At 42.8% G+C, this 22,666-nt stretch overlaps 1 protein-coding gene across 3 annotated transcripts in view; it reads right to left on the bottom strand.

Moving 5' to 3' along the window:
• Positions 1-1,723: 1,723 nt before the first annotated feature.
• The window catches only part of MPPED2 (metallophosphoesterase domain containing 2), a 122,438-nt gene continuing 101,495 nt past the window's right edge, over positions 1,724-22,666 (bottom strand). For all 3 annotated transcript variants that reach the window (XM_071455246.1, XM_071455248.1, XM_071455247.1), the window contains exons 5-7: positions 9,321-9,436; positions 6,559-6,672; positions 1,724-3,158 (exon numbers count right to left, since the gene is read on the bottom strand). In XM_071455246.1, the coding sequence (XP_071311347.1) occupies positions 3,040-3,158; positions 6,559-6,672; positions 9,321-9,436 (349 nt within the window). In that variant the 3' untranslated portion in view covers positions 1,724-3,039. The remainder of the gene's footprint in view (positions 3,159-6,558; positions 6,673-9,320; positions 9,437-22,666) is intronic.

Raw genomic sequence — 22,666 nt, 5'->3', positions numbered from 1 at the left:
TAAGTCAGTGTCTGTGAAGAGGCAGAGCCATGACAGCCTGGTGCTGTGGGCCTCCTGCTGCAGCTAATGAAGAGGAGCCAGGCTCTCCAGAAGGCTGGAGAGCAAAGATGGTTTATTCTCTGCTCACCTGAAAATTCATGGCACTGCAGAGCCACCTGAGGCTGTGGGACTTCCTCCTTATGCAGTGAGGACAAGCAGGAGATCAGTGACACAGAATAATCCAAGGTGTGCTACACACACGATTTCTATGTGCTCCAAGAATTGCTTTTCTTCCAAGGACAGCCATCTCAAAAGCTCTTTGCCAGCAGACAGCTGTGGTTGTCAAAACCAATTTCCTTGTGTTCTCACTGCTAGATGAAAAAAAAAAGCCCAGACCCTGCATCTAGACCCAAAAGTAAGGACTAATATTTGGTGACCTTTCTTCCTTTGGCTCAGCTGATAAAATAAGCAGCACTGCAAGCAAAGTGAGGCAGATATCATTAAGGAGTGAAGGTACCTGTCTATCTCCTAAGGAAACCTGGCAAGGAATTCCACATACAGAACAAGAACTAGATTTAAGAGATACAGCAGCTTCTTCCCCAAAAAAGACTTTGGTATAGCAGCCTTATAAATCTGAAGATTTTGGCCAAGATCTGTGACATGCATGTTGCATCAAAATACAGACAGTGGCCCTCTAAGTTGTACTCTGCTGTAAGAGCCTTGGATTTGTCTATTTTATTTGTCCAATTTTTCTAACCTTTGTATCACAATAATGTCCAAAGTTACCAACCTGTTAAGATAAATGGAGATGCTCTGTCTCTCTCCAGGTGTTGCTGTTCCTGAGGATGCAGATTCATGCAAACTGTAAGTTATTTTCTCCTGTCTAAAAGCAGATCTTTGCAGCCATAGCTCCTGGTTTGGAAGAAGACTCTGTTATTATCTATACACCTGGATGCAGCATCACCAGCAGCTCCTGCAGGGTTTGTCACCCCCCTGGCATGCCCAGAACCCCCCTGCCCTGCCACTGCTGCATCCTGCTGCAGCCACAAAACTGACAGGAGATCCACAGAAAAACTGATGTATTTCATCTACTGACTATTAAATTTTTAACCCAGAGCGGGTGAGCATGAGACACCTGCAGCTCAGTGCCAATGACCAAGTGAGGCAGCAAAAAAGTTATTGCCTGATCAATTCTTCCTGGTGTCACCTGGAGGAGGGTCCCACAAGGCTTAAACTTGGTCACACAACACCTAAAGACAAAATCCCTTCTGCCTGAGAGGAATGAGAGATGGATGGCACAGAAACAGAAGGGAAACTCTGAGCGCTCCACTGAGCCATCTGATGAATATAAATATAAACATATTCAATAGAAATGTGTTGAGAAATAGAAAACTTCTTACTTACCTTTATCATCACTCCCCAAAAGTGTTCATGCCACAAAAACAGCCACAGAATTCCCCTGAACCACGTTTTTAAAAATCTTGCAATTTTATTTGCATGTAAAGGCCGCTAGATATAATATCACAATAAATTTAAAGAAACAACTGCAAATCTCAAAAGGAATGAGAGATGGAGGGCACAGAAACAGAAGGGAAACTCTGAGTGCTTCACTGACCCAGCTGGCATCTGATGAATGGGCTGCAATATAAATGTGTTGAGAAATAGAAAACTTGTTACTTACCTTTATCATCACTCCCCAAAATTGTTCATGCCACAAAAAAAACCCCACAGAATTCCACTGAACCACATATTTAAAAATCTTGCAATTTTATTTGCATATAAAGGCCGCTAGATATAATATCACAATAAATTTAAAGAAACAACTGCTTTTCTAAATTCCATTAACAAGGTAACATAAAACAGAACGAAGCTCAATAGCATTTACAGTGGTGGAACAGAAATAACTATCTGCAACAATATTTTGTGCTAGTGAGATTGCATTTACACACAGTGCAAAATAAGAAAAAGGAAATAAAAAAGACAAGAAGGATATTTAAATATAAAGGACAACTAAGCCTTATTTTATTTAGGCTTGATTGTATCCATTTGACTCTATACATGCCTGAACTACAACAAAGATTTAACTCGGGCTCTCGAAGGCCTTGAGCACTTGGAAAAACATGTCACATCCTTCATAATTTAGATGTGCTGTACAGCATAATTTTGCAGATGCTATACTGGCAATATTAAATCCTAGCTTAGTTATAATGCACAAAAAATACATATATATATAAATTCATATTTAAAAGGAGTCCGCATTTACAATTTTTTTCTTTTTTTTTTTTTACTGCATGAAATACCTGCTCTTTGCAGCTTTCACCCCCAGTCTTTTAAAGCTAAAATAATTTAAAAAAATAAACAACAGAAGGTAGATATCACATACAGGCTGTGGCTATCAAGATCAGTCTTTATAAAGCAGGTAGAGACAAACAACTGAGAAGTCTATTCTCCCCTTGCTGCATTCTACCATGAATAGAAACAAGTTAAAGTACATGCACACATGTCAAGAGGCAAATGGACCCCAAAACACTGTTTGTGCTACTAAAAAAATTGATATAAATTGAGATAAAAAGCTAACATTTAAACCTAGGGAAAAAGAAGACACTTAAAAAAACCCCGACAATAACAAAAGTTGTGCAAATTTGGGTGTATTTAAATGCTGCCTATTTTTTAGCTTATAATATAATATTAAAATAAGGTTTCTCACTTATTAAAAGAAAGCTTGGCTGTCCTTTTGAGAACACTATAACAATTTACAATGGCAAATTTATTGAAAAACAAAATTCATTGTACAAATTCACAATGCTTTATCAATTTAAAATGAATGCTGCATTTCCAAAAAGCACAACCTCTAACTTCTCTTCTTGTTTCTTTGCACCAGCAATTTACAAATTAAAAAAAAAACCAAAAACAAACAAAAAACAAAACCCCAAAACCCAACCCAAAACAAAAACCCCCCACGGCTCCCCCAAAATCCCCCCCAGCCCCTATTTTGAAATAAACATGAATGTAAGTTTTTAATTAGAAAATGGCAGTTTATAGACCTTCCCCAGTAGTGCTTCAGGATCCTTGAGGGGTGGGAAGGTCAAAGATGATGGGAGGGTTGGTGGGTTGGAAGCTGACGGTGCACGTGGAGGCGTTGATGTAGGTGGTGTAGCCATCTGTCATGATCCCATAACCTGTGGGGACAAGGGGCACACTCACTGGGATGCCTCAGCGTTCAGCTTTTCTGTTTTTCCCATTCTGTGCTGCTTTAGTGGGTGGGTCTGAGCTTCACATGAGGGGATGGTGAGCTCTGTGCACAGAGCAGGGAGACAAAACAATTCCTGCTCCAGCTGGGCACCAAGGACAAATGATCCCAATCTCAGCCCCAGAGCACAAACCCCGTGGGCTGCAGAGAGAAAAACAAGCAGGGTGGGACTGCAGGGGCTAAAGCTGGAATGGGACAATGAACTGCAAGATGCAAATGGAGCAGAACTGATCCCAGGGAGAGAGCCCGGGAGCGCTGGGGCATTTTGGGGCCATTTTGGTTCATCTTGGGTGCAGGCCTGGCTGGGCTCTGGTGCTGCCCAAGGTGGATCCATGGAGGAGATGCTTTGAATCAATCCCTGCTTGATTCTTTAGCTCTGCCCAGCCCCTGCTCTAGGGCAGCCTGCACAAGGCATCAACTGCCAGGGACACATGGAGCACCCCAAGGCTGCTGGGGCATCTGCTGTGCAATAAAACCAAACTGACCCCTTCAAAATGACACCAGCCCCTGCTGGTACCTCTGCCACAAAGGCTCGACTGTAAAAACCCAGTGGGCTGTGTTTGAGATAAGAACAGGCTCTTTTGGTTTATGGAGAAACCTTTATTCACCCCTGGGAAATCATCTATTGCAACTGGGTGTGGCAGAAACACAAACCACACATGTTCTTTTTCTAATTACTTAATTAGTGAGTTATAGCTGGCATGCCTGTCAGAAGAAAAAGACCATTCAGAAGCAAAAGATCTTGAAATAACTTTGGTTTAACCTCAACACCTGCTCTCCAACAAATGCCCTGAACTCTGTCACCTCCCCTGTGCTGGCCCTTATCACCCTGCTCCTCATCCCAGCACTGCCCAGCTGCTGCTCCCACTGATTGATTCAAAGCATCTCCTCCATGGATCCACCTTGGGCAGCACCAGAGCCCAGCCAGGGCTGCACCCAAGATGAACCAAAATGGCCCCAAAATGCCCCAGCGCTCCCGGGCTCTCTCCCTGGGATCAGTTCTGCTCCATTTGCATCTTGCAGTTCATTGTCCCATTCCAGCTTTAGCCCCTGCAGTCCCACCCTGCTTGTTTTTCTCTCTCCAGCCCACGGGGTTTGTGCTCTGGGGCTGAGATTGGGATCATTTGTCCTTGGTGCCCAGCTGGAGCAGGAATTGTTTTGTCTCCCTGCTCTGTGCACAGAGCTCACCATCCCTGAATGTGAAGCCCAGACCCACCCACTAAAGCAGCACAGAATGGGAAAAATAGAAAAGCCAAAACCTGAGGCATCAGCTTCTGAGACCTCAGGAGCTCCTCAGCAGGTTAAAAACACACACATTCACACCCTCAGCCTGCCCAGAGAAGCTGTGTCTGCCCCAACCCCAAAGTGTTCAAAGCCAGGCTGGACAGGGCTCAGACAACCTGGGATAGTGGCAAGCATCCCTGTACATGGCAGAGGGCTCAGAATGAGAAGATCCTTAAAGTCCTCTCCAATCCAAACCATTCTATGGCTCCATTATTTAATTTATATGTGTATTTCAAAAGAATTTTATAAAAGTGTGTGTGTTTTCAGCTAACATCCACAAAAAGCTAACCAAGAAGCTTGAAAACATCCAGGATCTATTTGGCCCAAATGCACTTAAAAAAAAAATAATTGAAAAAAACCCCCAGAGTATCATGGAGGAAGAAAGTTTCCCATTGCAAACCCACAGAGGAAAAAGGTTTTTTCTTTTAAACCATTATGATAGAGTACAGATCACTGCTGTCTGAAAGCTCAGATAAATGCAGCTACCCACAGTGCCTATCAGAAAGAATAATCACTTCAGAATTGCTTCCCTGTCCACCCGTATCACTTTATTTATTTAGACTGGCAATTTTGATTTAGATCATCTCATGGTGGGAAAAACCTTGTTTGTGTTTGTTTTGCTTATCAAGCAGGGGAGAAAACCTGCATCACCAAAATGTGTATATGGCCTCTGTTGGTTCAAGGGAATGTGATGCATATTCATCTCAGCTGAGGCTGGATAAAAGTTAATTGCACCCTGAGATAATGCTCTTTTCATTTTGCAATTTCTTCCTGTACTGAAACAAGCCATTCTTATGTCTTCTGTGCAAGTACTAGAAATTATTTTAATTTTTTTCTGGTGTTTTTACAAGAATTTATTTGAATGCTCACTTTTAATATGTCCTGCCACCTTTCCCAGGAGATTTAAATGCAGTGCTTTGGTTCTGTACATTCAGACACCCTCCTTTCACACTCTTAGCACAATTACAACTACAAATTTCACCACCCAAATTTACAATTTACACATTTCAGCTGGTAGTCTTGCCATGTTCATTTATTTTTAATATGTGAGGACTAATACTTGTACAAAATACCCAATCTTTTTAATGGGTGCATTAAGGGACTGTTATTTATGCCTCTGTGCAGAGGGTCATGTCAGTATTCCCAGTACAAACTCTTTATTTACAGATTCCAGGCATGGAAATCATTGGATGAAGTCACAAGGGCTTCAGAAAAACCAACACCATTGGCAGAGAGAGCTGTCCTCTTTTTATTTTGCTTTTATGAAGTCCTGAAATCTTTAGGCCTATGGAGACCCTAGTTAGAGACAATGGAGAAACCTCCAGGGGGAGAATATAAAACATTTAATGTGTAATTTTGAGTTCTGGGGTCATGAAGTTGTTCACTCTCTCTCAGGCAGAACTCCTAGTGTTTGTCTCTCAGCCACATGAAAGCCACAAAATTGTATTAAATATTGAAGTATCTCCAGAATGTATTTAATCTCTCAGTGTCACAAACTGAGCTGGTTGTTCCTGAAGCTGACACGACGCTCACACTGCCTGTGCTGGCAATCACAGAGGGGGAATACCTCCCCTAAAACATGAGACTGATGCCTGACTCCACATGCCCTCCTTTCTGCTTCCCCTTCATACCCTGAGGGAGGTGAGCAGAGGCAGCAAGTTGTCTGCACATTTCCTTTTTCTCCTCCAGCATCTTTCTTAGCTCCTGTGCTCGGAGTAATGGGGATAATTTTCATTTTGGCTCGCAAGTGTGGGAAATCTCATCTGTTTCTCTAACAGAGTTTGTCAAAACTTGAATTGCTTTCAAATAACCTGCATGGAACAACCTTTGCAGCACAGTGAAAGATGTAGGTGGCTAAATGTAGCACACATTCCTGAAAGAGTCTGCTTTAATTCTGGAATAAATTTACAAAGTGCCACGCAGGCAATCACTTCCCTGAACTCCCTCCCTTACTTTAATGCAATCTGCCATTACCCACTGCAATACACCATCCAAATGTGCCTCTGGAAATGTGAGATGAAGCAGGGAACAGCTCTGCTGCTTACCTTCATGAATCCCACCAAAGACATGCAGCTTGGGCCTGACCCTCCTCTGCACTGTGTTCAGCAGCTCCACACAGCCCACTCTCTGCAGCTCCTTGGGAACCCAGTCTCGAAAACCTGGAGGCAAAAAGCAGTCAGAGCATCAATTTCCCCTGTTCAGGTGAGGTTTCACCCATTCTTTCAGGAAGTCATCATTCACACAGGGCTTATTCCATTATCTCCAGTCGTAACCTCTCCATTAAAGCGCACAATGGCTTTTAAGAAATGTTTTTCACTGTCACTTTGTCTTCCTTAAGATTTCCTCCCTCCATCTGCATTAATATTTCCCCTGGATGTGATTTGTTTTTTTGAACTATAGGTTTCTTCCACCTTGAAACCCCAGGCACTGCTGCAGAATTTTCCTGGCACTGCTGCAGATTTTGCAGATTTTCCTTCCCTTTCCCTGGCTCTTAGAGCAGTCAGCTCCGTGGTTACTCCAGAAACGAAACAGCTCAGGAAGATGAGCTGAGCCACCTCTCAATCCCAAAGATTTAAAATACACAACCCCAAAGATTTAAAAGTACAGACTACCACAGCTTCTGGAGGATGTGGTCTGCAGGCATCAGGTCACTTCTGAGCCTTCATCACTGTGCAAAAATTGCAAAGCAACTCCCAACAAGCCAGTGCTAATTGACCACGCTGCCACTTGGTGTTCTGGACAGTACAGAAAAATGTAAAAAGCTGCCATGAGTCCCTGCAGGAGCCTGCTGGCTGGACTGGCATGGAAAGCATCAGCAGGACAAGGGAATGGGGAGAAATGAAAGGGAAATCAGGAGCCACGTCCAGTGTAGCACCATTCTACTGACTTTAAAATGAGCTTGGCTAAATTTTAGAGTGACCAAAAAGTCCAGTTAGAGCTCTACTTCCCTTAATATTCACTTAACATTAATAAGTAAACACTCATTTAAAAACCAGTATTTCATCAATGTTGTCATGCAGGCTGAGACCTAGAGCCCCTCATTTTAGGGACAGTACTGACACCTAATCTGTGTCTGTAGCAACCTTTTGAAACTGAGCTTCATTATCTCCTTCAAACACAAAATTATTCACTGACAGCACTCATTAGTGTCTGCAGCATCACAGTATTTCTGTATGAAGCCAGTGGTGGATGAGCAACCCGTGGAAAACAGCGCCCATGAAACGTTATAAACACACTTGGGTTGGTTTTTCTTTGCTTCTTTGGGAAAATGAAGGGATTAAGAGAGTGCTGTTCAAGGCCCTGGTTTTCAGTACACTGGCAGCTCCAGCAAGGTTAAAGGGAATTTGCTGATCTTCTTACAACATTCTCTAAGCAGCATTACAAAATTAACCAGAATATAAAAGAGCAGTGAGTACATTGGTCAAAAATTGTTCTGGAGTTTTCTTCTTTTCCCTTAGCTTGGATTGCTGACTCTTAACTTAATTGTGGTAAAAAAAACACAACTAAGTGGTTTTTAAACATGCATTAATTCCTGACTCCACAGTCACCAAGAAGCTCTAAAAGAACACTGAGCCAGCCTGGAAACACTTAAAATGCTGGTTTATTTGATTAAAATGCAATTCTGAGAAGATTTTACATATTCACTACCACAAATATAGTAAGTGACTGTGATTTGGCCACTTCCTGTGACTGTGTGACCCCCTTGGGTTGCAAGAACTTCCTAAAGCCCTGACAAAAACCCTAAAACCCTGACAAAAGCCCTAAAACCCTGACAAAAATCACTCTTCTCCCAGTAAGGGGAACGAAGCCACTGCCACACTTCCTCATGGTGATCTGATAAGTGACATTTGTAAGAGTCTCAGGTGCTGTAAACCCAGCTGAGAGAGTGAAGCCACAGTCCCAGGCTGCCTGCCATGCATGTCTGCAGGAAAAGCAGCCAAAAATTCATTATTCTGCCTCTGGAGGGGAGACAGGAGAGTGGGGCTTCCCAAAAGGGTTCAGTGAGGGCTCCAAGGATTTCGGATATGCCAAAGCTGAGCCCTGCTCCCTCTCTGCTGGGTGAGTGTCCTGGGGTCCTTCTGGGACTAGCAGGGCTTGGTTTAAATTAAAAACTGAGCTCAGCCAATGATTCACACTGACAAGACAAGCAAAACTCAACTAAATGAGAAACTTTAGCTGCCTAATGAAGAAACAAATTATGCATTCAGAGGCTGGTGCTCACCTGTCATTAGATCAAGTTAGGAACAATTATCTAAGAACATAATTTTATTCCTTCACAAATTTTTTTTATGAGCCAATTAATACCTTTAAAACTATTCTTACATATTCTAAGTTTACAAGGACATTATCAAGGAGAAGATGTGACTGCAAAGTTCCAAACTCTTGACTGCTGCTCTCAAACCTTAAAATGACACGACACTGTAGTGAGAAAAGGTTTCAAAAGTTTTAGTCAATCTCTAAAAAGTCATAAGGGATTGAAAACTGGTTGTCAGATGAATAGTACTCTTAAATAAAATGTCATACTATAATGGTTATGGTGTCAGATATTTGATCTTCCCTAGCTTGAATTTAATTAAAAAATTCAAGGTTTTTTTTTGTGGTTTTTTTTTTATGGAAACTCAACAGATCAGCTAAGCCTAATAATAATTTTCCACTTCTTTCAGAAAGTTTTTCAATGCACAGTTTTTACTCTGGGTGCAATTACAATACATCTTACAGCACTATCAACTTTGCTCCCTTCGAAAGTAAAATTCTCATGCAAATAAAAAAAAAAAAAAAAAGCACACAGAAGTTTTGTTTCACTTACCAAGGGGAGGTCCATGTGTCATTAGTATATCAATTCCCTCAGGAATAAGGTTCCACTTGTCTAGCAAAGACTGACCTCTGGGTAGATTAAAGCCCCATCCATTAAACCATGGTGTCCTTTGGGGAAAATAAGACAAACTGCATCAGTGTAAAATAAAAACATCTCTTCCCTTCTCCAATTATTTTTATGAATTCAAACAATTTCTGTGCTTCAGACAGCCTTTTTTGAAGGGGATGCCTCTAACACACACTGATTTTAATACATACATATGATAAAATGTACATTTGAATTTAGATTAATGTCTGATGTTGTTTCTGTACCTTGAGTGCATTCAGCCCTGGGGGCATTTACTCACTAGAGAGAAAGGGAAAAACACTAAAATAACAGAGTCTAAATCTCAAGCTTTTTATCAAAGTTTGGGAAATGTTCAAACACAAGAACTCCTTCCCTATGCTAACTACCAAAACAACCCAAACATTTTTTTGGAGGCAAAAATCAGTTTCTGGCAGCACAGGGCAGCAGTAGCAGTTCAACAAGAGGCTCGATGGGGCAGCACCATCTGTGCCACTGTGGCATCTCACTAAACTCAACCTTGCTCCTTTCAGCACTTTTATTACCAGAGCACTGTCACAAAACTGGGGTTTGAACCCCTGAGCCCCCTAGAGATACAGGAAAAACATAATAAAACTAATAAAAGAAACAAACATTCACACAATGTTTAGCCTTGCAGTGGCTTTTTAAAGGCATCTTATAATTTAAAATCCATTTAGTATTTCTCCAGGAAAATTGACACCCTCAGTGTTCTCCAGCTGAGCACAGAGTTGTTGTGAGACATTTTATCCACCAACCCAAGCATGCAGCAATGAAAAGCACATTTTCTAGTAGTTTTTTAACATGGTTTTTTATCATAGAACTTTTTCAACACCTAATTTTGATACAGGTCTATCATAACAAAGCCTTTCCCTATCAAACAAGCACACAATTGCTCTGATGAAATACAGGAATATTTAGATTTGTTACCAATAACCTTTCTTAGTATTGTACTAATTTTTAAGAGTTTCCATCTGTGTGTGTGTTTCCTAGAGCTCAGGCAACAGTTTCAGACTTTGATTTCTAGGTAAGATTCTCCTGTCCTAGCCCTGGTCATATTTCTGAAAGTTCTAGGTAGGATTCTCCTGTCCTAGCCCATATTTCTGAAAGTTCAGGCTACTCCTGAAATCTTCTGTGTGCTGCAGTTCTGAAAACAGAAAACAAAAACTGGGGGCAAAGAACAACCACAAACCAACCCTGAAAATACCCATACCTGTTAAAACAGAGATCATTCGAGTCCTGTGTAATTTCATTATGCAATCTGCCTCCTCTACCCTCTAAATTATTCATTTTTCCAGCCTCAAATATGTATTTGAGTGGGAATGTCCTGCTGAGACGACACCCCTAATTTTTATTTTTTCTTCTAATGGAAGCATTTTGTTTTGCTGAGACACCAATTGGAGCAATGAGGACTGCACCCAGCTCTGTGGATGATCTGCATTCCTGACAACTGGCAGGATGGAAAAGCAGCAGGCACTGCTAATATAGGGGCAGGAAGGTCACTGGTGCCTTTGTGACAAATAATAGACATATCCCATGTAGTCCTGCTGCATAATGCTCATACTACACTCACACACACAGCAACTCATTCAGGCCAGCAGACTTCCTCAATGAACACTGACAAAAGACAGGAAAATGAGATGTTGGCCAAACATTTCATGTGAGCCGTGGGCTCCTCGTGTGCTCAGCCACAGGAGAGGCTCCACCTCTCGCAGCTGCCTTGCTCTGCACCCACCAAAACACCCCAAAAACCTCCTGTGTTTAAAGCAAGGTGCCACCAAGGTTTGTGTGCAGCTGCATTAAAAATGAAGGCTGGGTCTTGGCTTTAAACCACAAGAATTTCTGCTTTCCTGAAACACCTATCTTAAGTTCCCCTTCCTATAACATTCCTGGCTTTTAACCCATGGAGATTATTGTAATCTTCAGGGCTGCAGGCAGAAGTTAAAATATCCCTTCCTCTAACATTCCTAGATTTTAACCTATGGAGATTAAAATATCAGAAGTTAAAATATGGTTTGGCTAAACATTCAGCTGCTTAAAACAAACAAGCACACAGAGCTGGGGTCAAACTTTTCACTGTCAATTAATGATTCTTTCCCCACTTGCATTTCTCCTGCAGATAAGACTGTAGTTATTACAACATAGTTAAAGCTGAAATGTGAAACCACATCTGTGATTTCTCTGCAGCTCTTTGGAGACCACGACCACAGGAAAAAAAAAAAACAACCTGGATATGTCTGCAGGATTTTTATTTTATTTTCTTCTGAAGCACTGTGGAAAGAGGAGGAGGGGAACCTGAGCTCAGATATATTCCTCATTCACCAACCTCTGTAATTAGCTGTGACTAACAGGCGCCACATGGGAAGAAAACTTTTGAGAAACCTTCCTCATTATGCACAAAAAAAGATGGTCAAGTACTTATTTAATATACTAAAGATTTTTATACAAAAGGGGCAAATCAAAGAGAAGAGCAGGCACGACTGAAGAACACCTGGATTACAGATTGAGGCTTCAGGCATTTAGAACATGGAACAGTGCATAATTCCTGACAGCACTGCAGGCTGGCCAGGCAAACTGAGGGTGCCTGTTTTGGAGGGGGCTCAGGCTTTGCCAGAAAGCCAAGGATGTGCTCAGAACAGCACCAAGAAGCCAAGGAGCTGCATGGCCCAGGCTCAGGGAGCACAGGGAAGGTGAGCTGGTGTTGGCTGTGAGCACGGGATGGGGTCGGTGTGCTGTGAGCCCTGGGAGGGGCTGGTCACCCCAGCAAACTCCTAATTCCTGCAGGAAACACAGAGCCTGCTCTGTGGGTCACAGAGGGAGATTTTACTGCTGCTAGTGCCTTTTGTTGCATACCCAAGAGTCAAACAGAGTCACTCTCAAGTCCAAGTAACTTAGAAGAAAAGAATTGTGCACAGAGTTAGGTGCCTTCTGCAATGTATTTTCAAGCTGGTTACTTACTGTGAGAAAGCACTTCCTGTCTAGGAAGAAATGTAGATGATGAATTTTGGCTGCACTGTCATGGTTTAACCCCACAGCCCTTTTTCTTACCTCCCATGGGGTGGGAGAGAGAATCAGAGGGGTAAAAGCACACATACCCACTTGTGGCAATCAGGCACAAGTAATAAAGGCTACTTAGTCATTAGCAGCAATATTTCAGATCTGACCTAATTCTTTTTTCCTATGGATCTCTGAGCCGAATATTTCAGCTAATTCCTAAAACTTCATTTTTCAAGTATAGCTGGCAACAGCAGCAAGTTATTGAATTTAATAAAAAAATTCAAGGTTTTTTTTTTAGGGATAATATGATGCTGAATAATGCCACAAGGGAGGCGTGGATGGCAAACCCACAGGGACTGGTAATGAGAGATTACAAATGATTTTGTCATTTTAGGTTTGATGGACCAGAACACAGCCCATGTGCAGAGGAACCTAACTGAGGCTCTGCTCCTCAGAACCACAGCTCACAGCTTTCCCCACGTGCCAGCAAACCCCCACAGGAATTCCTGCTCCCCAAGAGCTCACCTGGCAGCTCAGGGAATATCCTCATGAGGGGCAGACACCTGGCCCATCCCTGCTCTCCTCAGCTCCCAGTTCCTGCAGGAATCCCCACAGATCCCCCTCCACCTGGCCTTTTGGGAGCCACCTTTTCTGCAGTTCAGAGGAGGAGGCTGCAAATTATCTTCACACCTCTGCTGCAAGAGGTGCAGACACTGCTGGACATCGTGGCAGGAGGGAGGGAATGCTAAACTCCCCAACAAGGCTCATCCTCCCTTTAATTTTTAATTTGTTTCTTAACAAATTAAGATTTTTTTCCAGGTGCACTGGGAGAATCCCTGGACAAATCCATCTGCTTCCAGCAGCAGGGAGCTGCAGCTTCAGCAGGTGACCAGGTCTCCCTTCTCCCAGGTAAGCACTGTACAGCTTTATTATTTTACTAATACATTAAAAAACACCCCAAACAAGCCTGCAACAAAAGCAGAGCCATGGAGCATGATTTCATGGCACAAAAGATCACAACTGCTCCTTGGTGCATTCACCTCAGAACCAACACTCCCACATGAGGAAAGGTGACACAAAGCCCAAAGTTCACCCAGGTAGCACAGAAATGGCAACTCCTTCTGCAGCTTTAAAGCTTTTGAAGGGTGGCAACTCCTACAACCTACTTTCATCTCTTCTCTGGCTCATGACTTTAATTACCTGATCCTCAGAGATCAACAACTCCAAAGGTAAATGTACAGTGAGACCTTCTAGATTCACATTTTCCTCTGAACTCCACCAGCAAATCCATTTATTTCAATAGTTACTTCTAAACAGGATTAGAAAAATGAATTATCTCATAGATCTTTAATCCCAGGTATTCATTCATTTTTAAGGATACACAGTCTTTTAGGAAAGCTTCAATTTTATCTTTAATCCAATGAGTAAAGTGCACAGGAGGCAAAAATCTCATTCAGTCTCCTTGCACAGGATAACAGCTGAGGGAGCACCTAAAAGGCATCCCAGTGGGAAGCACTTCCACACCACCAATACCAACAACAAGATGCTCTCTATTGTTATCAGCATTGAAAGGGAGCACACAGCCCTGGCTCAGGAGGGAGGGAGGCAGCTCCAGCAGCAGAACAGAACTGGGGGGACAGGACAGGGATGTGCAGCCCTGGAACCATGGGAGCACCCTACAGACACATCCCCAAAGCACCCACTGCACTCCTGGGCCAAGGCTGCAGGGCAGCAAAGTTGTCAGAGCCCAGGACATTCCTCTGGCTGCCCTGGGTGACTCCAGACCCTGGCAGGGGGCTCAGGGACCTTGGCACGGAGTCACAAACACCTGTGCCTTTGATTTTAGCCCATGGAAACAATGCCCAACTTTGTGTGAGGAGATAGAAGCCACAAGGGTTTGAGTAGAATGATAGTGAATTTATCACAGGGTGAAAAAGTAGAATTTTTGGGTTTTTAGAATGGGGGTTCAAGAGGCAAGATGGAGCAATCTGGGCGTGTCCTGCCTTTCTTCTTGTCCTCCATCTTCTGCTGTGATGGTGACACTTCTGGATTGCTTTAGAGTAGAGACAGACTGTCTAACAGAGGTGATGGGTATTGGAAAATTATTGTAAATAAAGTACACCTAGTTCTTAGTTAACACCATCCCAAGGATGGTCAGAGAAAGAATGTAACAGGTAAGAGAAAATAAACAACCCTGAAAAGCAGAGCTGAGCAATCTCGGCTTCTTGTTCAGTCATGGGGCTGGGCAAAAAAGAAATTCTAACACCTTGGGAGCCATTTCAACCACAGAAACAAAGTGACAGAACAGCCACCAACAGTGACTTTGTGCAGGGAGAAGGAGAAGAAGGAGAAGAAGGAGAAGAAGGATGCTTCAGTGCCCCCTGTCCCCAAGGGCACACATACAGGGTTTGCAGGGACCAGCAGCACACACTGTCCCACGGGAATGCACACACAGGGACAGGGACAAGGGCAGGAGGGGAGAGCCTGGGGCATCATCCAGACAAAACACTGAGCAGGGCAAGTGCACAATGCATTTGAACCTCAGGTTATGGCTTTTCTGTTTTTCCCATTCTGTGCTGCTTTAGTGTGTGGGTCTGAGCTTCACATGAGGGGATGGTGAGCTCTGTGCACAGAGCAGGGAGACAAAACAATTCCTGCTCCAGCTGGGCACCAAGGACAAATGATCCCAATCTCAGCCCCAGAGCACAAACCCCGTGGGCTGGAGAGAGAAAAACAAGCAGGGTGGGACTGCAGGGGCTAAAGCTGGAATGGGACAATGAACTGCAAGATGCAAATGGAGCAGAACTGATCCCAGGGAGAGAGCCCGGGAGCGCTGGTGCATTTTGGGGCCATTTTGGTTCATCTTGGGTGCAGGCCTGGCTGGGCTCTGGTGCTGCCCAAGGTGGATCCATGGAGGAGATGCTTTGAATCAATCCCTGCTTGATTCTTTAGCTCTGCCCAGCCCCTGCTCTAGGTCAGCCTGCACAAGGCATCACATTGAGGAAGCACATTTTACAGCAGCTTCTGTAAAGCCACTGAAACCTGCCTTTGGTGCCACTAAAGTGCTTTTTTGGGTGAAGCTCCTTTTTATAGTGAAGATTCAAATGCTTTTTCATAATGTAACAAGCAGCAGGAAATGGTAAAGGCTAAATTGTTTCCTAAATGTGCTCATTATGTGCAGTGCTGTGACGTGGGTGAGAGGCACAGCCTGGGGGCTCCAGCTGGATGCCATTCCCACCAGCACTCACCTGCTGTGCCTCAGTGTCCCATTTAGAAAGGGAGAATAATAACACAGAACAGAAAGGAGCACTGGTTCCTTGGGATTTTGCTTACCCTGCATCTTGAAACAGCTGAAGCTCTCACAGAAGTGAATCATCAGTGCTGCAATTATGTTAGCCATGTACCTTCTTATTACCAGCCTGCACTTCACTCAGGAAGTCTCTAAAACATACTTCAGCTATTTTCACAAGGTCAGAAAAACCTGAAACCTCAACAACCTGCTGGTTGTTTTGATTGGTTGTGCTTTGCAGGTTTTTCCCTCTCTCATTCACAGTCTCTAACCTCCGGTTATCTAAATGACAAAGCATTGGAGGTGCAGGACCCCCATCCTGCACTGAGTTTGGAGGGAAGGAGCCCTGCAGTGCCTTTTCCCTGGGGAGCAGGGAATGAGAAGCTGCAGGATCCCCTCAGCAGCCAGCATGACCTGGCATCCTCCTTGCACCAGGCAATTCTCAATTTCTGACTGGCCAGTGCAGGTTTGAGTTTAAACTCCTGTCAGACACAGATTCAGGCCTGGATCTGTGAGAGCTGTGAAAAATCCAGGACCTTTACTGCTGCCATACATCCTGTTCCATGGATGTGTGTCACATCAAACAGTGACAGGACAGCAGCAAGTGCAGCTTTAGCCATCCATACAGCTGCAAAATGGAACATGGAAAGAATTCCCTCCTGCTTCTCCCCTCTCTCAGTGTCTGCACATCTCTGCCTCCAGGCTGCTCCAGCTGTTATTGACAGGTAACTGAGCTCTGGTCCCCAAATCTACAGCCAAATCTACCACCTCTGTGGGTACCTTGCACTTATTTCTCCTCTGATGGTCCACACCAGCCACTGACATCTCCCAACCTATGCCTGCAATAGTTAGCCACCCTTTTTGCCAAGGATTGTCCATTCATGTTAACAATACCAGAACATCACAGTTTTTATGAAAACTCATCTGTGGGGAAGATGTGTTTTAGTAAAAAGAAAAAAAAAAAAAAAGAGTTAAGAAATAAATAAAAATACACCGGGGTTTAAGAGACTTGAGAGCAAAGGAGCAGGAGGTGGGAAGCCCAGAGATGTCACAGAGACACTGAGGACAGCAGGCCACAGCAGTGAAGAACACAATGAGGCAGAGCAGTGGACACCACCACTGGAAAGGAGAGGAAGGGAGTAGGTGAATTTCTCAAGTTTATGATCCAGGCAACCTTTGTTCAAGTACCCAAATTGCTCATCAAAGGAAATTTCCTCCAAACCTTCTGGGGCTTCCCAATCCCTAACTGCATTGCAATTATTTTATTTAGGGCTTTACCTAATGAGATCTGGGAGATATTTTAATAACCTCCAAAAAATTGAAAATAATTCAAACTTGACTCAAGGGCTAATTTCACTCTACTTTTAAAAAAGCACAGAATTACAAAGGCCTATGAACAGAATCAAGTAGCAGACTTTACACATCTGCTCTGTAGAGCTGGGGCTGGCTGGAAGGATAGACCTGGCTTAAGTTAGGACCAGACTCAAATGGATCCAGACATGAAGCACAGTGGTGCTGCACTGTGGCAGCAGCTCAGACCCACAGAGTACACTCTGGACTGACTTGCAGAACTCCTTCTCATTGTGGACTGAGCCCTTGTAGTCCTGCAATCCCACACTGCATCCCAGCGCAGGGCACACGTGCCCTTGAATCATTGATGGATGCTGCAGCACGGAAAAGAACTGAAATGACTCAAGTTCTTACGGCAAAATTGTGTGGTCTTTGTAAAAACACACAGAACCTTCAAATATCTGTCTAGAGGAAGGAGCTCTCTGCTCCTGAAGCTCACCACAACATGAATCAAATCTGCTCCCAGGGACATGCCAAGGGAAAGAGGAAACAAAAGAAAAAAAGAACAAACCAGCTGTCTAAAATTTTGATTCCATTTTGCTCAACAACTCTGCATGTTTGAGAATGATGTTTGGATGCTTGATTTCTCAGAGTAAGTGTGATTATAACATGCTATTGTACCACATCTTAAATTAATTTCCTACATTCCTCTCATTCTGTGCAGGAAATGCAAATTGACAAAACTTCCACCCCAGGTCAGTCTGGGAGAGGCTTTTACCAGCAGTCCTGCTTCTGTGATGACAACACACATTAAAGTAGAGAAAAAAAAAAAAAAAAAAAAAAAGAAAAGTAAAGAGCTGTCCCCCAACACACACTTAATAGTGCAGATCTTCAACCCATGGGGGTAGTCTGTGTGCTTGACATGTAAAACAGAAACATCTGAACAGACTTTCTGAACAAAATCTGAAATACTGGTCTAATTACATCCAGTACAGTAGTTGAATATTTTATATACTTGTAAAAGCAGCATTTGGAAAATATTAACAGAAACACGTCAGACTTTAAAACAAATAAGCTGCATTTCAGTGAATTATGAAAGAAATGTTGGCAGATGTAAGTTAGTGTAATAAATAAAACACTCCAAAGTAGTTATGTCAACCTGCCCTGTTAGTGAAATTGGTTCTTGCTCCTAAGGAACAACCTCTAGATATTTAATTATTTGGAATGCTCCTTAAAGCAGAATTCTTTAGCATTGATAAAGTCTCTGTAGTTCCTCCAAAAGGCTCTGAGGGTCAGCAGATGTGATAGCTTGTTCATTAATTAATGCCACAGACCAGACAAATTCCAGACACAGATTTTTATGCAGTGTTTCAGCACCTTTTTATATGTTTATATCTGCAGCCTGTGCTGCTCCTAATGTACACAACACTTAATGACACCTACAGGAAAGGTCTTTTTTTGTACTGAGGAGCTCTAGCCCATAACATCACAAAGAAAAAGGTTTGGGTCTGGATGTCTTAGCTGCCTGTGCTTTTCCCATTCTGATTCCCAGAGTTATCAAACCACTTTGGTGTTCCTGAAAAAATACATGAACCAAAACCAACCCAAAGGAACACCAGAAGCACAAACCTCCCATCACAGTCACAGGAGCTTGAAGGCTTTCAAAAACTCTTTTGGGTGCTTCACAAGCAGTCAATAATTCAGGCTCAGAACAGTCTGGTCAGAGCACTGTTTACAGAGGTGCAGAACTAGGCTGGCTAACCCAAAAATAAATTTGCCAGAATACATGCCTAAGAAACTTGCATCAAGTCAATCAGACAGCAGAAACAGAATTCTGCAATCAGACAGCAGAAACAGAATTCTGCCCTCCATGGCTTTCACCATTAGTCTTTACCAATAATTTAATTATTCTTAGCTATTCCAATGACCTAAAATAAGACACTGAGATTGCTTATTGCCAGATGGTGCTGTTTATCTAGAAATACCACCACTATTTTCATGTATGTTTTGCTCAAAATGCTGGCCAGCATTCCTCAATAAGAAACTGAAACTTTCCAGAATGCCTGCTAGGAAAACCAAACAAGGCTCACATGCATGAAATCCTCCAAACACACACAGCCCACAATATTTAATTGTAGGAACTTGTAACGTAATCTTCTAAATATTTACAGGAAAGAATGGAAACACTTGGTTATAATTAGGTCACAGGATACTCCCAGCATTTCTTGTTTGTCTGAGGTCTGTGCTCCCTTCCGTTCCAGCTTATTCTTGATGTAAAATCTCTTATCCTCACTAACCAGATGAAAACTGAGTTCCCAGTGTCACAATACACGCTTAGTTGGCATTTAGGTAGGGTACAAAATACCATGGCTTGGTCTTAAGCCATCCTTTACTGGTTTTCTGTTTAATTGGAAGTTCTAGGTGGTGTGACTCATGTGAAAGCTATGCAGGTTGGTTCATCGTCTTCATTTATTACAGACCTTGCTTCATGCAGAAATTCAACACCTGGCATACTCAAAATTCCACCTTTGCTGAAAACCGTGATCCAGCCTTGGAGCCTGCAGAAAGGGAAAGTTAAAGCTCCTGTCCAGTTTCATCAAAAACCACTGCTACCTCATCTGCCAAATTCTGCCTCCCAACAAACGTCCTCTGCAAAGCCATCTGGGGAAAGGGATGATCATGGGTCTCAAAATGCACAGCACACCTCCCTCTCAGCTCAGGAACCCTCAGGAGACTCAACTGCAAGCCAAGTCCACACAGACAGAAAATCCCACACCTGATGTACACCTGGTGCATACAACACGTGCACTTGGGCGTGGATATATTTATATATATGTATAATATAAATAAACATTCATTCCCTGCTGCTCTGCTTGTATCAGGGGAACTGAAATACAGCTTGCAGAAATGGCTCAGTGCACTCCCAAACCAACGAGGGCTCCAAGTGCTGCAGCTCTCAAGCATGGCCACAGCAATGTGAGCAAACATTTCCAGGTTGTTACCTGGAGGAGCTGTCTCATGTATGAGCCAACTCAGCAAATCAATTAAAGTAATGCAGCTACTTGATCAACAGATGAACACAAAGGGAGAGATAGGAAAGAGGGGAAAAACATAAGGATCATTAAAAAAAAGGCAGCTGAAAAGACTGGAGAGAGCATTCAGCGTCACAGGGGCAAACAGAGAATTATTTTAATTGAAAAGGATCTGTTTAAGCAATGGGTCACTCCTTTTTGTTGCTTTCAAGATTAAACAAGGAACTCTGATGACAGTTGGCTCGTTTACACAACATTTAATTTTTGGAGCCACTCGCCCTTGTCCTGTCCCTCCGTGCCCTGTCCCAGTCCCTCTCCAGCTCTCCTGTAACCCCTCCATGCATGCAAAGCTGCTGGAAGATCACCCTGGAGCCTTCTCTTGTCTCCAGGCTGAACAAGCCCAACTCTCTCAGCCTATCTCTGCAGGAGAGGTGCTCCAGCCAAGCTGGAGTGGCACAATTACATATTCACCCCTTGGGATATTATATACTCATAATTTTTTTTAAAAGCTGCATTCAAAGAAAAGTTGTGAGCTCATATTACGAGTTCCCAGCTGAAGTAAATTTTTTACTGATGAGTTACCAGCCTATGAACTGGTGGTTTATAACAGAAAGGCAGACTGACATTTAAATAGAGTGGCACTAGAATAATGGCTTTACATTAGTATTTTATGGGAGGCCGAATAACCACAGAGTTAACATACTGTATTTTCTGGCAATAAAAAACCCTTTGAAAACAAAAGGTCATTTTATTTGATAATGTAAATGAATTAGATCTGTATTGTACGGCCGAGAGAGTAAAGGAAAGATTAATTCTTAGAGAAGAAGTCAATATATCAGCATGGCTAGGATTGGTTTGGTTTTAATTCCTTAAGCATGCTGTAAAGCCTGCAGTTCATAACCCACAGCCATATATTGCTGTACACTGGGGGTTTTAGCACAGGCCCTGGACTTGAGGCTGATCTGATAAAAATCTGGAAGCTGCAGCAGGCCATTATGTGGGCAAACGATTCATTTTCTATTCACCTCCTTGTCGTGTCAGTGCAGGGGTCATCTAAAGAGGGGGCCCAATTCATCAAACTGTCAGAGCCCATGAGGAGGAGCATGTTAATGGGACTTTTATTTCACCCAGGAAAGCAGGGCTCTGACAGCAACCAGAAAATATGGCCTTGATGTTGCTGTTTATTAGCAATGCTGAGATCAGCCCTAATAGGTGCCAAGGAGGCGGTGGTTGATAAAGCACGGGGTGTCAGAGCCTGCAGCAGGCACAAATCAGGCACACGAGGGGCAGAGTGTGAGCACAGAGCCTGAGCCTGCACGGGACACACGCTGAGGTCTTCAAAAGTACGCTAAGAATAAACAAAACCAACAAAAAACGGAGAAAAACAAAGAAAGAAACCAATAAAAACAAAAAAAAAAACCCCAAAAAAACCCAACCCCCCCAAAAAAACCCAACAAAAAATCAAAAACCCCAACAAAAACAAAAAATAAACAACAAAAAACCAACAACAAAAAAACCAATCAAAAAAGAAAAAAAAAAGAAAAAAAAACAAAACGCAATAAAAACCCAACAGAAAAACAAAAAGCAATACCCAAAAATCAACAAAAAAACCAAAACAAAAAAATCCACCCCCAAAAAAACCAAAACAAAAAAAACCCCAAACAAAAAGCTAAAAAAAGAACTCCAAAAATCCCCAAAAACAAAAGAAAAAAGAAAAAAAGAAAAAAAAAACCAAAAAACCCCAAAAAACCAAAATCAACCAACCAAACAACAAAAAAAGGAAAAACCAACAAAAAACTCCTGAAAACCAAAAAAAGTCTCAAAAACCAAATAAACAAAAAAACCAAAAAATCCCCAAAGAAACAAAAAACCAACAAAAACAAACAAAAAAGCAACAAGAACAATAAAAAAAACCCAAAAACCAAACAAAAAAAACCCCCAAACCCCAATATAAAAACCCCAAAAAACAAAAAACCCCCAAAAACCAACAAAAAAACCCGACCCCCCAAAAAAAAACCAAACAAAAAAGCAAAACAACAACAACAACAAAAAAAACCAAACCAAAAAAACCCCAAACAAACAAAAATAAAACCGAAAAAGCCACCCCTCACCCCTAAAATACCGAAATGCAGCAGCTCTTTTCCTGCACTTAGAGGTAGGTGAACCTTTGCTGTACTCAATGCCTGCCTGGCTCCCTGCTAGGCAAACACAGGGGCTCAGAAAAAGCCCTAAATTTGGTGCAGGAGTGCTGAGCTTCCAGGATTGCCTTGATGGGAGGCCAGCACAGCTCTGATGCCCTCTGAGAGCACTGGAAATGCTCCCAGGCCAGCCCAGAGCTGGGCTTAGCTAAGCCAGAGCCAGGCAGGAGCAGTCAGGTCTCTGCCAGATCAGGTTCAGCCCTGGCCCCAAAAACACAGGGCTAAAATAATGCTAAAATCAACACACAGAGCATTGCATTTCTTGCCCAAAGCCTTTCTCCAAAATTGATGTTCTTAACACAAATTGCCACCCCAGGAGTAAAGAAGCAAACCAGGATATCTAAAAGGGAGTGAGTGGGAGATATAAGAGATGCTCAGTTTTTGAAGGGCACTGGACTCATTTTAGCAGCAGCCAAGTCATTTGCTGTGTGGGTGATAGATGTAAAATTT

This window comes from Agelaius tricolor, unplaced genomic scaffold (genome assembly GCF_023055355.1).
Source record: "Agelaius tricolor isolate 1412-34295 unplaced genomic scaffold, bAgeTri1.0.p SCAF_46, whole genome shotgun sequence".
Classification (NCBI taxonomy): Eukaryota; Metazoa; Chordata; class Aves; order Passeriformes; family Icteridae; genus Agelaius; species Agelaius tricolor.
The sequence above is the reverse complement of the archived record's forward strand: the minus strand, read 5'-3'. Positions and strand labels throughout refer to the sequence as shown.